At 37.9% G+C, this 15,326-nt stretch overlaps 1 protein-coding gene across 1 annotated transcript; it reads right to left on the bottom strand.

Annotated features, from left to right (window-relative positions):
- Positions 1 to 534: 534 nt before the first annotated feature.
- LOC118816892 (5,6-dihydroxyindole-2-carboxylic acid oxidase-like) lies at positions 535 to 11,819 on the bottom strand. The gene is made up of 7 exons (XM_036583499.1): positions 11,302 to 11,819; positions 10,605 to 10,927; positions 8,002 to 8,206; positions 6,013 to 6,180; positions 3,247 to 3,423; positions 1,807 to 1,953; positions 535 to 1,112 (listed from the first exon to the last, which is right to left on the bottom strand). The coding sequence occupies exons 1-7, from the start codon at positions 11,654 to 11,656 to the stop codon at positions 910 to 912; spliced, it is 1,578 nt and encodes a 525-aa protein (XP_036439392.1). The 5' UTR covers positions 11,657 to 11,819; the 3' UTR covers positions 535 to 909.
- Positions 11,820 to 15,326: the final 3,507 nt, after the last annotated feature.

The raw sequence follows: 15,326 nt of genomic DNA on the forward strand, positions 1-15,326 counted from the left end.
TCTTCTTGGGCTCCCTTTGGCAGCCCTGGTGTAGAGGTGTTGTGAAGAAACAGACAGGCTTGTTGACCAAACCTAATCTTATTTTACACATTGCTTCAAAAACAGGGAATATCCACATTGCATCTGTGCTCTGAGTGTATAACTGTGCATTTAGCCATTTTGCGGGACTGGATGTTCCCAGATTGAACATTTAGAAATGTGAACATTTACATGTTTGGGGCAAATTAGCTGCTCCCTGCCAGGATAAGTCGTTTAAGAAAAACCGATGTCATATGTATAATATGGTCATATGTACGTTTTTTTGGCTCCTGGCGTAAAGATTAGAGTTGGGTTAGGTGCAGCACAAGCAAGAAACAGAAACACCCCACAAGCACAGTAATTTAAACCACTGTCCCATTCACACCAATTAGGGGTGATAATGCTTTACCATCAGCATGGTCTGCCATCTAGTGGTCATTGGACTATCACGCAGAACCGGTGGCCTACATAATACTGCAGAGACTGCAAGTGAGGGGGTGGAAAGAGTGAACTTGGTAAATGTTTTTTTTTATTGTGTTCAACTGCAGAATTAGTCTACAGAGTTTTCATTCAATTGAAAACAGTTAAATAAGCACCAATTACAAATTTATGTTTACAAATTTACATCAAACAATTTCTGAAGCAGTGTTAGCACCTAATTTTGTGTCATTTGAAATGTAAATGTAGGACTAAGTGCAATTAGGCATTTTTCTTCTATGTTAGGAGTTGTGCCCAGACTTTGGCTACGTATGGCTTGAGGCACTTCTCCTTTTACTGAAAATACTTACAAACGTAATGCTTTAGAGCCTCGCTCTCTATCTACCACATAGAAATGATACAAAATGTCTGAGAGACAGAGGGCAGTGGTTGCGGTTGCTAGGACCAGTGGTTTTAGACCACAGACTGGGTCTTGTCGTTGTGTCTGTCGTGATCGTCGTAGCGCTGGTACTGTTCTCCGAGCAGCGGCTGTCTGCCGTCCATCTTGTACGATCTGGAGCGAACGGCACACGTGGTGATGGCGAAGATGATCGCCACGACGATGAGGGCTGCGACCACGGCGATGGTGATGATCTCAGTCAGAGTGATGGGACGTGCTGGAGACAGAACCAGTCATTATAAGCATGTCGTTACACACTGAAACTTGTTGTAATGCATGTATTAAAATGAGCACTGACAACATTTTAAAGGTCGTTTATTCCCTAGAATTAAACAGGCTCTTTTTGTTACTGTGCCTTTAAGACTGATGTATGTAATTGATCTCTGCTGTCCTGCATTGCACCTTATTCAAAGTAGGCACATATATGTAAATGGGTTAGATTTTGTGGCATCAGTGAACTCAAAATAGGCTGTTAGTTTCCATATATACTGTATGAACAGGGAAGTGAATTGTATGTTCGAAACTTTAACAATATTTACATACAACATCGTTCCATATAGGAATTATATATATATATATATAATTATTATATATATAATCATTTAATTAAAAAAGTAAGGAAAATACAGTTTTCCATGATATGAGCCCTTTAAGGAAAAAACAAACTGTCTTATTGGGTGCACCAACATGGGAACTCATATTTTTTACACAATTATCTGCCCATACTGACATAATTCTTTTATCATTGTTCATCCCTACCATCCAGTGTTTCCCAGTAATAGAGCACAAAAATAGCCCTAAATAAAACAAACTAATCTAAAATGAAAGTTTAAGCTTTCCAACCCTTAATCTAAGCATGGTGAGCAAGCAAGCAGCAAAACCTTCGTATCAAAGACCCATATGATACATACACGGCCACTCAACCTCGTAGGAATAACCCAGGTTTTCTGGTGCTGTGAGAAACATCTCTGCATTGGTGATGGGAGGCCAGAAAGGCACCATGTTGTAATCTCTGTTGTGGCCAATGGGAGCGTTCTCCAGAGGATATATAGCAGATTCTAAAATAAATACAAACAGCGTAATGTAAATGTTACAAACAAACAAGCAAACAATAACAACAACATACAAGAGTATCAATATTAAAAAATGCATCAGCACAATGTGCAGTTAAACAGGACTGTATATTAAAATACACATAAAGAATGTACTGTGTGCTGTAGTGTACTGTAGTATACCAGACAGGACTGCTTTCAAATGAGGTATAGCCTAGTAGTCATGCAGAAGAAATGAATAGATTAAATTTGTGTGGCTAAGATGTAGATATTTATATGCTTATGTAAAAATATGTGCTTTTGGCTTTCAAAGTGTTCTGCATAGTTTCTCAGAGAACTTATATTTCTCTAAATTAAATGTGGCCCCAAAAACCCTGCCAAGTTAACTGATAAATTACTCAGGATGTCCACAACACACTTTAAAAAGATGGTTCTTTGAGGGTTCTTTAGCAAAGAAAATGGTTCTATATACAACCATGAGCACTCAAAGAGTAAAAAGTTTCTTTAAAAGGTTCTATATAGCACCAAAAAGGGTTCTTCTATTGTTACAGGCTTGACACTGTAACAGTAGAAGAACACTTTTTGGTGCTACACGGAACCCTTTTCAAAAAGGTTCTATATTGAACCATCTACAGCACATTCTTCATCAATCCAAACAACCATTTAATGATGTAAGAAACTCTGTAATCAAGCAAAGGGTTATTTGAGTGTTCATGGTTCTGTATAGAACCATTTTCTTTAATAAAGAAGTACTGACCTTTAAGTGTGTAGTGTAGTATTTTTGTGATTTTATGCACCAAAAACAGTCATATTACATTTTATATGACCGTTTTCCACCCTTTTATCCCCTTTAACCTTTAGAATTAAAAATTAAACAAGCTGTGATGTTACTGTGCCTTTTTGTAAATGACCTCTCCTCTGATTGGCTGTCCTGTATTGTGTCTTGTACAAAAAAAACCTGAACCTCTTCTAATACCTTCAACATGAATGGGCAGCACTAAACTGCTGTGGGCTGAATAGGATGTTACATGTAAAGGAGTTTGGATTTTATTACATCACAAAAACAGTGAATTGTTTTTGTAGTTTAGTTTCCGTATATGAACTGTATGGACTGGGGAGTGAACAGCACTTTTGAAACTCTAACAGCGTTTACATCTCAGAAAAAGTGAGGCAAATAAATTCTTTCATGATTTAGGGCCTTTAATGAAAAACTGGATTTGTAATCTTATCCATTCACTGATCACTTCTTTTTCATTTGTGCATTGATGATACGCAGTAAAGAGCATCAGCAGGTGTCACCTGGGTGTCTCCGGAGCCACTCATCAAAGATAGCGTCGGTGAAGGTGTGAAGCAGGATGAAGATGGGGTCGTTGGGGGACAGGTGCGTCGTTCCGCCTGTCCCGTTCAGGAACAGGTGAGCCAGGTTGTGCAGACTTCGCACCACAGGGTCGTAGGCCCCCGCAGGGTGGCTGTAACCTAGCAACACAGCACAGTTGAATATTAATGCCGACAAGACAAAATGTAGTGTATGATCTTCATCTTCATGGCTGCTTTTTGTGTTGTATGTAATCATTACATGTTGAGCCTTATTACGAACTTTTACTACACTATTTAAATGAAATGATTTACTTATTTATTTATTTTGTGTTTATTTGATGGGGGCTCACACATGAGCATAGAAAGAAAGAATTACAAAGAATTGTATGAAATGAACATGCCAGGTATCATAACATTTACAGTTGTGTGCAAAAGTTTGAACACCCCTGGTCAAATGACATGTTCTGTTGATTTTATAAGTGAAAATAAGAATTTAACAAACTGAGAAAAATAAAACATTAATAAGAAATGTTTTATTATTTAGTTTTATTATTATTATGTCTTGTTTTTATTTTCAATTCAGTAAACAAGTAACATTAGATCATTTTTTGTGCCATTCATCATGAAATTGTAACCCAGTATAAAGAGTAATTGGTCATTAAAAAAAAAAATAGAGAGAGGGAGAAAAAAAAGAAAATTTAGCAGTTTTATGCACTCCACAGTTTATTTTCTAAATGAAATCATATTGGAAAAAAACAAAACATAAAAAATAAAATGTGCCCTAACCTTTGCACAGCCACATTTTATGGTTTTATTTTTCCCGATATGTTAAATTCAGCAAATACACAGTAGTTTTGCATTAAATTGTGTAGAAGTGTGTTCTCTGTAGAGGATGTGCTCACTTATATTCACGTAGAAGCCAACTGCATGGGTGCCACAACTTTTGCACACAACTGTATGTTTATGTTTTCTATGCAAGTCGATGTAAAATGTTTCTCTTTTTGATCATGTGCAATTCATCCATCATGGATAAATGGCAACAAACAGTGTTTGGTGTTTATTAAGGTGCGTTAGTTTACAGTCAGATGAAATAAAATATGACAATAATTGATTATCATGTTATATTTGCTTGCATTTTGAACAGATTAAATCTTCTTTGTGGTCAAAGGAAAGGATTAGGAACCCCTTCTGTAGACCAAGACACAATTGCTTGGCTTAAGGTCTTTCTTACCTTTCTAAGGTATTTCTTAAATGAATGAAATAATAAAATGTGATTACATGATTAATTACATTTACATGAATTATATTCACATTCATTTTACATTCTGAATCAACAGGTTTGAGTCTCCACTTCTAAGGGTTTACTGTTTGTTATCATAATTCTTCTCCTCTAATAAATATTATAAATCTCCTGTTCATAAATATCTTCTCTGCTCCTTAAAAACATAAATGTAGCACGGATTGAAAGTTTAGAATCTGCCCTTTCCTCCACTTGCTTCAATGAGCTACGAGTCAGACATAATTTATATGAACTTACATCATGCTTTTTTTCAGTGGTGAAAACATCTCAGGGTTAATTAATGCAGAGAGTAACTAAAAGGAAGGCCTGGAGTTTGTGGTTTTCTTGCTGCTCCATCATTGAAGCCTTTGGACTGAGTGGAGTTCCAGACTGTCAGCAGCAGAGGGCGCTAATTCTACATGGTGGTTTGTCTGCAAGATCGCTGTTGGAACAGCGTGTGCTGATCATTGTATGTGTTTACATGTTATGAAGAAATAGTCTTTTCCAGTTACTTTGACAGAATACGCTACAGTTTCCTGATGGTGTCAAAATATTACTTCAATCAGGCCCAAAGAGCATGTCTTGTTCTCCATCTCCTTCAGATTCTTTCACAGTGTCTTTTTATAAAACATCTGGTCTTCATAGAAATAGGCTAAGATCTAGTCTTCACAGAACTCAAGTATCTGTTCCTACTTGAATTAGCTTTTGGCATAACTACACTGGAAGTATGTTTGGGTGCTCAGAAAGGAATAAAGTTGTGGAAGTCTCCCTTAAACCTATTTACAACTGTTACTCAGTAGCTTACAGTCTAACTGAGCTGTTATGTCAGACGGCTCTTCCTGTCACCAATATAATGAAACTACTGATCATCTATTTTGGAACTGAATCTATTACAAAATGTTCTTGAATAATTTTTCTAATTTTCTTAGAAGAAAAGTAAAAGTAATCAGAAAATGCTTTTTTTGATGCGTAAACTAGAGGAGATAAGGACTTTACTGCAAGTGTACTGTTATTTTCATTAAAATTCGATATGATCTTGCAGTATTCTTAAAAAATTCATATTTTCTTGTTTTCGAAAAAGCCTTTGAGATAAATTTATGCACATGAAATCATTCAAAGAACCCATTACCAATTAATACTGATAAACTGATCAAATATTCATTTTTGTTTGTGTTGGAACAAAACTTTACAGGGGAAGGAAAAAATGTTCTTAGCTTGTGATGGCAGCTAATGTAAAAAGATTTTTTTTATCTAATTGGAGTATTTCTGTTGATTTACAATACAAAGGCTAAGTGGACTTTTCAAATTATGCCAAAAATATAAAACAACAAAACTGGAAATATGTTGTTTTTGTGAGGCATTTTTGTATCTCTTTTGTCGTCAGTTAGTGTTAAATTGCCAATCCTTTTGTATGTGCATTATACACTGGTCAGTAAAGCATGTATATGTGTACACGTGTCTCTCCTCACCTTCGATGGTATTTCTGAAGCTCTCAGACGAGGTGGAGTAGAATGGTGGGGTGTCGAATGTGCTCACATCCAGGCAGGCTGCAACGTCCTGTGGCTCAGGAAGCTTCTGCACCATGGGCCGGGCCACGTTCCCCGCTGGGTTCCTCCTGATGGGGTTACTCTCCGTGCCTGACACAGAGAGAGATGGGCTTTAGGACATGCCAAGTTATTCTATTTATCACAGGTAGAAGCTTATCTAAACAGCATACAGCCAAAACGGAGAGCCTGAACCAAAGGCTGAACCATTTACTGCTAAACATTTTCCTATTTGGAATTGGATAAGCAGCGCAGGGCAGCATTTTTTCCTGAAGGTTTTCATCATGTGAGCACCCAGACAACATGCTGAGCGACTTTGTGGAATGCAGAATGTGGACAGGGTCACTTGCCCTTGGGCCTTTTATTGGATGTGAAGGAAACAGTATTTATTCTAATAAAGCCTTTGAGAATGCCTTTGATGTTCTGTCAGAAAACTGGATTTCTTTGGTGTCTCACAAGACTTAAATCTCTACAGTCACACAAGACAATATAATCCCTGCAAATTTCTAAAGGATCTTCCTTCATTTGTATTGGTTTCAGTGAGTCAAGTGTGCTCAAACACTGTACTGTTCAAAACAGTTTCTGTTATTTTGTATACAATATTTTCATATCCTCGCTGTCACAAAAGCAAAACCTTGTATTTCTGAAATGGTAACTTTACCGACTAAGGAAAAAACACTCTTAATTTTGAATGTAAATTAATGGAATAACATTTTTTCCCAAGTAATTTTGGAGCATTTCTTTTGATCCATTATTTATGACATTTTGACAGCTTGTGCAGAGAAGCTGGTATTTTCATATTCTGTAAAAAATGGAAAAAAGAAAAAAACTGGAGATATGATAAGGTTTTGTCTGATACATAACATAAATATAAAAGTTATTAAGTCTTATAATCACGAAATATTTTTTTAGAAGGTTCATTCAATATTGTAAACATTTTTTGGGAAAAAAAAGTTGAATGATTAATATTCTGTAGGTATCTATTAATAATTATTTGCATTCTACTGCATCAGGATTTTACAACTGCTTTTGAAATATTAGGCATTCCAGATATTCATTTTACTGTAAATTCATTCTCAGTTCTATCCAGTAGTCTCAGAATCATCTACAGCTCTGTTCACTACTCTCAGCATAAAATTTCTCTTTTTAAAAAAACTCCACCCCACTAAAGCTTCTTAAAGCTGCACTATGTAAGATTTGGGGATTTGGAGACCTCTCTGGTGTAAATCTGTAATTGCATGAGATGTGGAGAAGAATATTTTGTAATATAGGCTGTGCTTTGGATTCCTTCCCCGATGAATCTGATGATTGTGAGAGCATTGAAAGAGTATTCAAAGAGAACTCTATCTACTGTGTCACCATATTGTCATCAGTAAAATGTTAATTCTGCATTTGAGACCTAAATCTTGAGCGTGATTTTGTTTTTGAACCTGTGTATGTGAAATGAACCTTTTAGCCAACTGTGTCTGAACACAACAGAGTTAGACCTCCGCATTTAACCCATCCATGCAGTGATACACCACATACACATTAGTAAACACACACACGCTAGGGGGCAGTGAGCACACTTGCCCAGGGCAGTGGGCAGCCCTATCCACAGCACCCGGGGGTTAGGTGCCTTGCTCAAGGGCACTTCAGTCATGTACTGTCAGTCGAGGGGATTGAACCAGCGCCCTTCCGGTCACAAAGCTGGTTCCCTAACCTCCAGCCCATGACTGCTCCTCAAGTGATGTAATGTAGTAATAATGATGTGATGTAAATATGTAAATATGTAGCATATTACACAATAGCATCTTAGTATATTAGAATTGTTTTATTTTATTTTTTCTATTATAGAAACTTTAAAATTGTAGGAAATATAGATCAGACACTCCGGAGCTGGACATGTTGTGAATGAGAGGGAAATGAACTGACTGTTGCAGATGGTGCCCAGACTGTCGTAGTCCTCCACGCTCTCACAGATCACGCGCCACTGTGCGAAGATGGAGTTGGAGCTGATGCTGTTCATGTCGAAGTTGCTGCGTGCGCCCATCAGGTCATCTGTGCAGATGTCGCACTGGTTGCCTCCTATAGCAAAGTTCCAGTATGGCAGTGCGAACGTCGGGTCCCTCAGCATGTCCTGAACAGAGGGAGAAAAATACACTGATTTATGACACATCGACTTGAAGATTGATACTGCAAAGTCAACTGCATCGATTTTGGAATGTCAGGATTGATTATAATAGCATTCAGTATTACATGGGCTCACTTTTCCATAAAAGGCTTGGAGTGTTGTTTTTATTGTCTGTGCTCCACTAATGTGGTAACAGTTTCTCCAGTTACAATTATTTACCTATTAAAGATGGTTAATAGGTAAGTTATAGTAACAAATAAAACAAAAATAACTCTGAATTGAGTTTCATGAATCATTTATACTTCTGATCCACTTGCTGCTCAACGTCTTTCTGATTTGGTCATCTGGTAACTTTAATACGACATTTGATATGTGTTATCATTTATTTTGACATCTGTAGAAAAAATGTGGTTTTACATTTTAAAAAGTTAGTTACAGAGTTTAAGAAACATTCTCATTCTCTTACGGTTAGTAGTTCAAATGAATCAAAATTTTCAAGGTAAATTCCACTGATTTTTTTTAATTCATTGCATATTTAGGTCATTGAGATGTAAAGTAAGTCATTCAAAGTGGTTTGGTGTGAAATGCTCCATTCTAGAGAAACTTACAGAGTCAGAATCATTCACAGAACCAGATGTCTAAAGAGTTTAATGCCTCTAAATGCTTCATTACAGAAAGCTGTTTTACAATAGTTTTGAGAAAATGTTTTGGTCTAAAAAGTATTTTTAAATCTATTCATGGTGGAGAGGCATATACAGGGCAAATGTCCCCAAAGAAAACGTATTTTGTCAAATTAATCATTATTTTACCGTAATCAACATTACATATAAAACTCAGAAGAAATGCATAGGTTCACTGGTGGTTTTGGATATGTACATTTGGCTAAATTTGTGTTGTAGACATCACAACCCTTGGTTCCTATCACCACCACTGTAAAGAAATCAGAGTCAGTACGTTTCTATAGAACGAAGCATTTCATATCAAACCACTGTGAATGACTTTGCTTACATTTTGACCACTGAATCCTGGAGAATTTTTGAAAAATCTGTGGAATTTCCCTTTTTTTACAGTGTGTATACAAAGAAATGGACTAACGAAGAATGGAATTAGCAGCAAAGTCTGCTGGAGCATGCAGAAGGCAGGGGATGATTGTCTGTGTAAGGAGCCTCTCATGTTTACTGGTGTAGACTAATCCTGTTTGTAATGCTCTGCAAAGAGCAAATCACACCAGAATGAGTATCAGCTCTGACAACAACGGCTTCTTTATCTCAGAGTTAGTTCACATCATTACAAGCTTAACAACATTTTCTGCAATTTGACATACGATTACGACAACATAAATATTATCTTTCATGTCCGCTTTTAGACCATTTTCACATGCTTAATGTTCGAATATGCACCTGCTGCCTATGGCACAGGCACCGGGTAAAAGATCTAATCACTAAACACTTACAAGAAGCTACACTACCACTCTTCACTATGTTAACTGTTATTATATTGAATAACAACTTAGTGTAAAAAACAGAGGGATTGATATGTCACAGTGGGTACCAGCACTTGTTCTTTATGATCAACCTGTGTTTTAAGCACCTTGGAACTTTTTTTTAGGTGATAAGCTCAGTTTTATTGAGAACACTATATTCTATACTATCTCACTATTGAGAAGACTATATTCAGAGATCGATTTAATTAGGAGACTTTAAGGTTTTGGAGTGAGTAAAACATACTAGGCCTACGTTGGTTTGGTGGCTATATTTTTAATATCACAGCTTGTTTTGGAAAGCTAACTGCTAACAATAAAGGCAAACATGCCAAGATCATTAGAATGACTGGCAAGCTTATATGTGGCAACTGGATGAGCTGCAAAGGGCTATAGTGCATGACTCAAACCATCATCTTCACAATGAGTTTGAGCTGTTACCTTCGGTATGATGCTTTAGTGTACCCATAACTAATAAGAACTATTTTATTCCCACGACCATTAGCCACTCTTAGCCTGTACATATTGATGTTCTATTGATGTTTTCTGTTTGTATGTTGTTTGAGAATGCACCTGCTGTGCTATGATAGAGGAAGAACAAATTTCCAGTGTTGTTGGACAGTAAAGTTGTACGCTCTTCCATTCAGCGTATTCTATTCCATTTATATGACATAAACTAGACACAAAAATAATAATAAAAAAATACATTTTCATTAACATAGTTATAATAATATCAACACATTTGTTCACCACTTTGCAAATATGATGCATTCAGCATTTTAATTTTAGTAGAACTTCATTAAATGCTTTTTTCAGTAGTTTTGGAATCACCTAGAGCTCATTTTGTACCTGGATCATAAATGAAAACACTGGTTCTTTTGAGCTGTATTTCAACAAACATGCACCTGTCTCCTTGGCTCTTACCTGCATGTCCCGCTCCAGCTGCAGGAGGTGGAAGCGATGCCAGGTGACGAAACCGGGACCCTCATGAGAGAAATCCACACCTCCAAAGCTTGGCTCTCCACCACCCAGGAAGGTTTTACTGACCGAGTAATAGTGAGACCAGACGAAGTAGTTGTAGATGGTGATGTTTTCGAACTGCGGCGTATTCCCGTCGGGTCCGAACACCTCCGAATAGCGGCGGGTGGTGATTACGATGTCCGGGTGGATGGTACGCTTGGCCTGGTCCAGAGCGTCTACAAAGGCACGCTTCTCATTTGCGCTCATCGTCATTACATTTCTCCTGACTGAGAGAAAGAGGGTCACAGTTTGATAAAGCTGGATGATGATTAATAATGAGTGGCTCTTCACGAATACAGAAGAATGTAATTTCAGGGGACTCCTGGGCTTTTCACCTTATTTATTGGCACTATCATAAGAGTATTGTGTTTAATTGAGATGTTAACCCCTTAAATTCCCAGGCTTAATATACATAGTAAGACTTATTATTCAATAAATACAGTCATGCACAATTTTTACCACCCTCAGTCCAATTGCATGCTTTGCTAAGTGAAAATAAACATGAAAAATAACTATAATAAGTATAGAAGACCTAAGCACCACACATGCTATAGTAATTAATAAGCATATTGATTAATGTAGCATGATAAATGTTCCTCACCTACAGGCACCGGCTGGTCACAGTTGGGTCCGGTAAACCCATGTCTGCATCTCCCGCAGTCGTGACCCGAAAAGTTACCACTGCACTGACAGGTGCGATTGAAGAACCTGATAGGCCAGCGCTCGCGATCGTCCCGCCCGTCGTGAGGGTACTGAGGCCCGTGAGGCCGCGAGTCCACTCGCACCGGCATGCACTGCCCTCTTCTCAAGCTCACTCCACACGGGTCAGCGGCTCGGCCGAACGGAGACGGACAGCACTGACCGCTCCGGAGCCCCTCTGGTGTCACACAAACCCGTGGAAACTGGGCACGCACTACAGCAGCCCACAAGAGCACCAAAACCCCGTACATCCACATTGTAACAAAGAAAATAGCACTTACTGATTAATGTCTACTGTTTGTAATATCTGTCCTCTGAATGAGCACAAGCTGTTGTTTGCCTTCAATTTGTGAAACTACAGACAACTACAAGCTTTCACTGCTGCCATCCCAAACATTCCATCACTCTGATTGGCCGCGCAAGAGCCAAATGAGCACAGAAGCTTAAATAGCGGATTAGCGCGTGACTCTCTGGATCTCTGATCCCCGCGTGATCACGTCACATTTCCTACTAAACGAGTGGAGGGGGTTTACTGGGGTCAGGTAGCGCGAGCTCAGCCCCAGGCTGCTACATACTACTGTAGGAAACCTACTGAGAAGCTTCCTCTGCAGAGGGCAAAATTTAGCCACCTAAAGACCCCTAAGGGCCTGTATGTGGGCCCACACTTCAGTTCTTTACTCGCATGAATACAGAATGTACACAATGGTCTCATAGTAGATTCTGTATAATTTATAGCAGTTTTAGAAGAAGAAGTTTTAAGATTGATAACAGAATTATAGACCTGGCAAAAAATGTATCTAAATATTCAGCCCAGACTCCTGCGATAAAAAGGCAGTGTGAAAAAAAGGTGCAAAAGAGTGAAGCTGATTTTGGAGTAAATAGCTGGAAAGCTCTTTAAAATCTGTTTCCTCTGTGCTGCGTGTCCACAAGCCCCACAGCACACAGTCATGTGCCTGCAGATCCATGGTCACAGGGCCTTCTTTCTTTCTTTCCTTCTTGATGTAATCATACCAACGCATATTTAATCCGTCCAATGAACCAAAAAACACTACAAGTTCCTTTAAGATGACTGTTGTCCAGTGATATAATAATAATAAAAAATTAAAGATGATGATGAATGGTTCACCTCAATTTTTTCCATAAACCCCAGGAATACCGTCATCCAGACATAACTTAAAAATTAGCTATTTATTTAGTTGAAGTGTTAGATTACTTTTGAGATTATTATTGAGTCAGAAGGGTAATGGATGCATTATATCCTGGTGGGCATACCTCTTGTTTTACCCCCGACATTAATGTGTAAATCAAAGAGATACAGTTTCCCCTCCCTTCGCTGGTCTTTCTTATTTGGGATTTGAATAGTTCCTATTGGAACCAGGGTACACTTTTGCACAGCCACCTAAATATCTTGTGGATTTTGTTTGAGATCAGGTTAAATTGGCTGTTTTGGCTTACACAAACAAAGAGGATAAAGTAGGCAGGACCTTACTATCCTAGATAAAATGCTCACATGTTTGGTCTCTGCATGCTTTAGAGGGGAACTGTTTATTTCACCTCAGCCATTGCTTGGGAGACTTTACAGAATGTGCTTTATGTTGAAGACACATTACATTCTGTTGTTGTTGAAGAACATATAGCTCTGCCCGTAGGGATTTTCTGGAAGTAGAGGATGTAGGAGTTGACAGAAGTTGATTTACTAAAGTGTTCTTAAAGGTCACTTAGTTTCCTTCATTCTTTCATTCGTTCATTCTCACTTCTAGGAACACACCAATACAGGAACACTGGGCTGATACTGATATACATGTAAGTCTATAGGGTGGTAGACGCCCTCTTTTCCAGTGTTTCTTCTGAAATCAATGGACTTAATAGGGAGTTTGCCCCCCCCCCATTGCTACAGTAACAGCCTCTACTCTTCTGAAAAGGCTTTACACTAGATGTTGGAACATTGCTGTGAGGATTTGATTGCATTCAACATTCACAAGAGCTTTAGTGAGGTCAAGAACTGATGTTGGATGATTATTTCTGGATCACAAATGCCACTACAACTCATCCCAAAGGTATTGGATGGAGCTCCATTACTCCAGAGAATGCAGTTCCTCTGCTCCACAGCCCAGTGCTGGAGGGCTTTATATCTTTCTAGCTAGTGCTTGTTATTGGAAATGGTGACCATAGGCTTGTGTGTGGGTCAGTGCTTTTCTATGGATATTGTGCAAGCCGTATATGAGAAACTAAACACCAGTGTCAGCAATAGGCACACTTTAAAGTAGCTGAATTCACTAATCAGAATATCTGTTTACTTATAGATGTATGTCTGTGAGTGTGGATACTCATATATATATATATCCACACGCCTTGTTTAAATAGGAATTGGAACTAGATCCACCTGGTTTAGCAATATGGAGAAATGTAACATTTACTTATACAGAGTAAACAATGCACTAAAATGAATGAAGTAGCTTAGTAACCCAGCAGATCGAAGCATCTGTGCAGTGCTTCTAAAGTTTGCTTGAAACAATTACCTGCTGATGCTAATAATGTCATTGTGTATCCCTCTTAATTTTTTCTTTCTTCAATTTATTTTGCATCTATCTGCCATGAACAGCAAATAAAACTGTTTGATTGTCAGTATGTGCTGTTGGGTGAATGCAGCATGTCGTCTGTCCTCACCCTGCCGTGTCCTTTAAACACTTGCAGTAATGCTGTTAATTTGACACTCCTCACTGCTCTGAGGGTCAGCTGCTTCACTCATTGCATGCTAAAGTGTTGGGTATATGCTGATGGATCAAGCTTTGAAACAGCAATTTATTACCACTCTAACTATACTGCATTTATTCTGACAATTTCAAATCAGTCATTTTCTTTGCTGCTTACACGTTGTTACTGCACTTGGGCATGTGAGTCTCAATAACCAAACCTCAGGAGTCTTTGAGTCATTAGCACAAAACTCTAAACATTTTACTGTAATGAGGTACTTACTGTCACATTGAACAAAAAATGGCTTGTGTTTTTCTTGGGCAAACTGCTGTCTATGTTCTGTATCACCCTCACATACTCATAATGAATATGAGAATCTAATTCAAGTGTGATTCTGTGTATTGCATAAGTGAAGTTGTAAGATTTCCAGGTTTACGTTCAGAGAAGCCCTAATGATTTCTGTAAAATACAACAGTACATATCTGTAATTTTTAGTTAAGTTTTTATTTTATAGAATCATTGTGCTTGTTGTGTATAAACTCCACACATAGTAATATGCTTTTTTGTTGTTAAGTTTGGGTTGGAAATAAAAAAGGTTTAATTCTTGAAGCGCCCCATGAAAAATGAAGCAATCAGATTTTATTCTCTGTGGCACCTACTTTAATTTAGCCAGGCAAGCTCTCCCATTGATTAAGATTTCAGGAGCTGAATTGAAGGCCTAATAAGTCAGATTAATCACTGACATAATTACAGACTGACAGTGAAATTAATCAGTCATGTTTTGATTTACACTGAGTGGGACCAATTTTAGTGAGAAAAAGGTCAGTCTAGACCTTCTGGAGGCCATAGATATGTGATTCTTTACTGAAATGTAAATGATAAATAGATAGCAGTGTTAATAAATAATGTTTTTCCCATCAAAACATTTGACAGTGGTGTAATTCTACTCTAGCTAGAGAAACAAGAATTAAGGAAAAATAACACAAACTGCAAATTGCAAGCATGTAGATGGAATTTTGGCTGTAAATCAGCTCACACTTACATGTGATCCTGAGAGGTTAAACATTGTTTATCTGTTGTAATATTTTTTTCTGCTTCTGTTGTTTTGCTGTCGTGTTTTCAAGTGGTATAAGACCTGTAGAGGCATAAACAGAGACAATAAATAATCTCTTCCTTATGGAAACTGTGAATAGCTCCACACAGCCAACAGTTTTGCTGTTGATCTGCTGCTGC

Source organism: Colossoma macropomum, unplaced genomic scaffold (assembly GCF_904425465.1).
Source record: "Colossoma macropomum unplaced genomic scaffold, Colossoma_macropomum, whole genome shotgun sequence".
Lineage (NCBI taxonomy): Eukaryota > Metazoa > Chordata > Actinopteri > Characiformes > Serrasalmidae > Colossoma > Colossoma macropomum.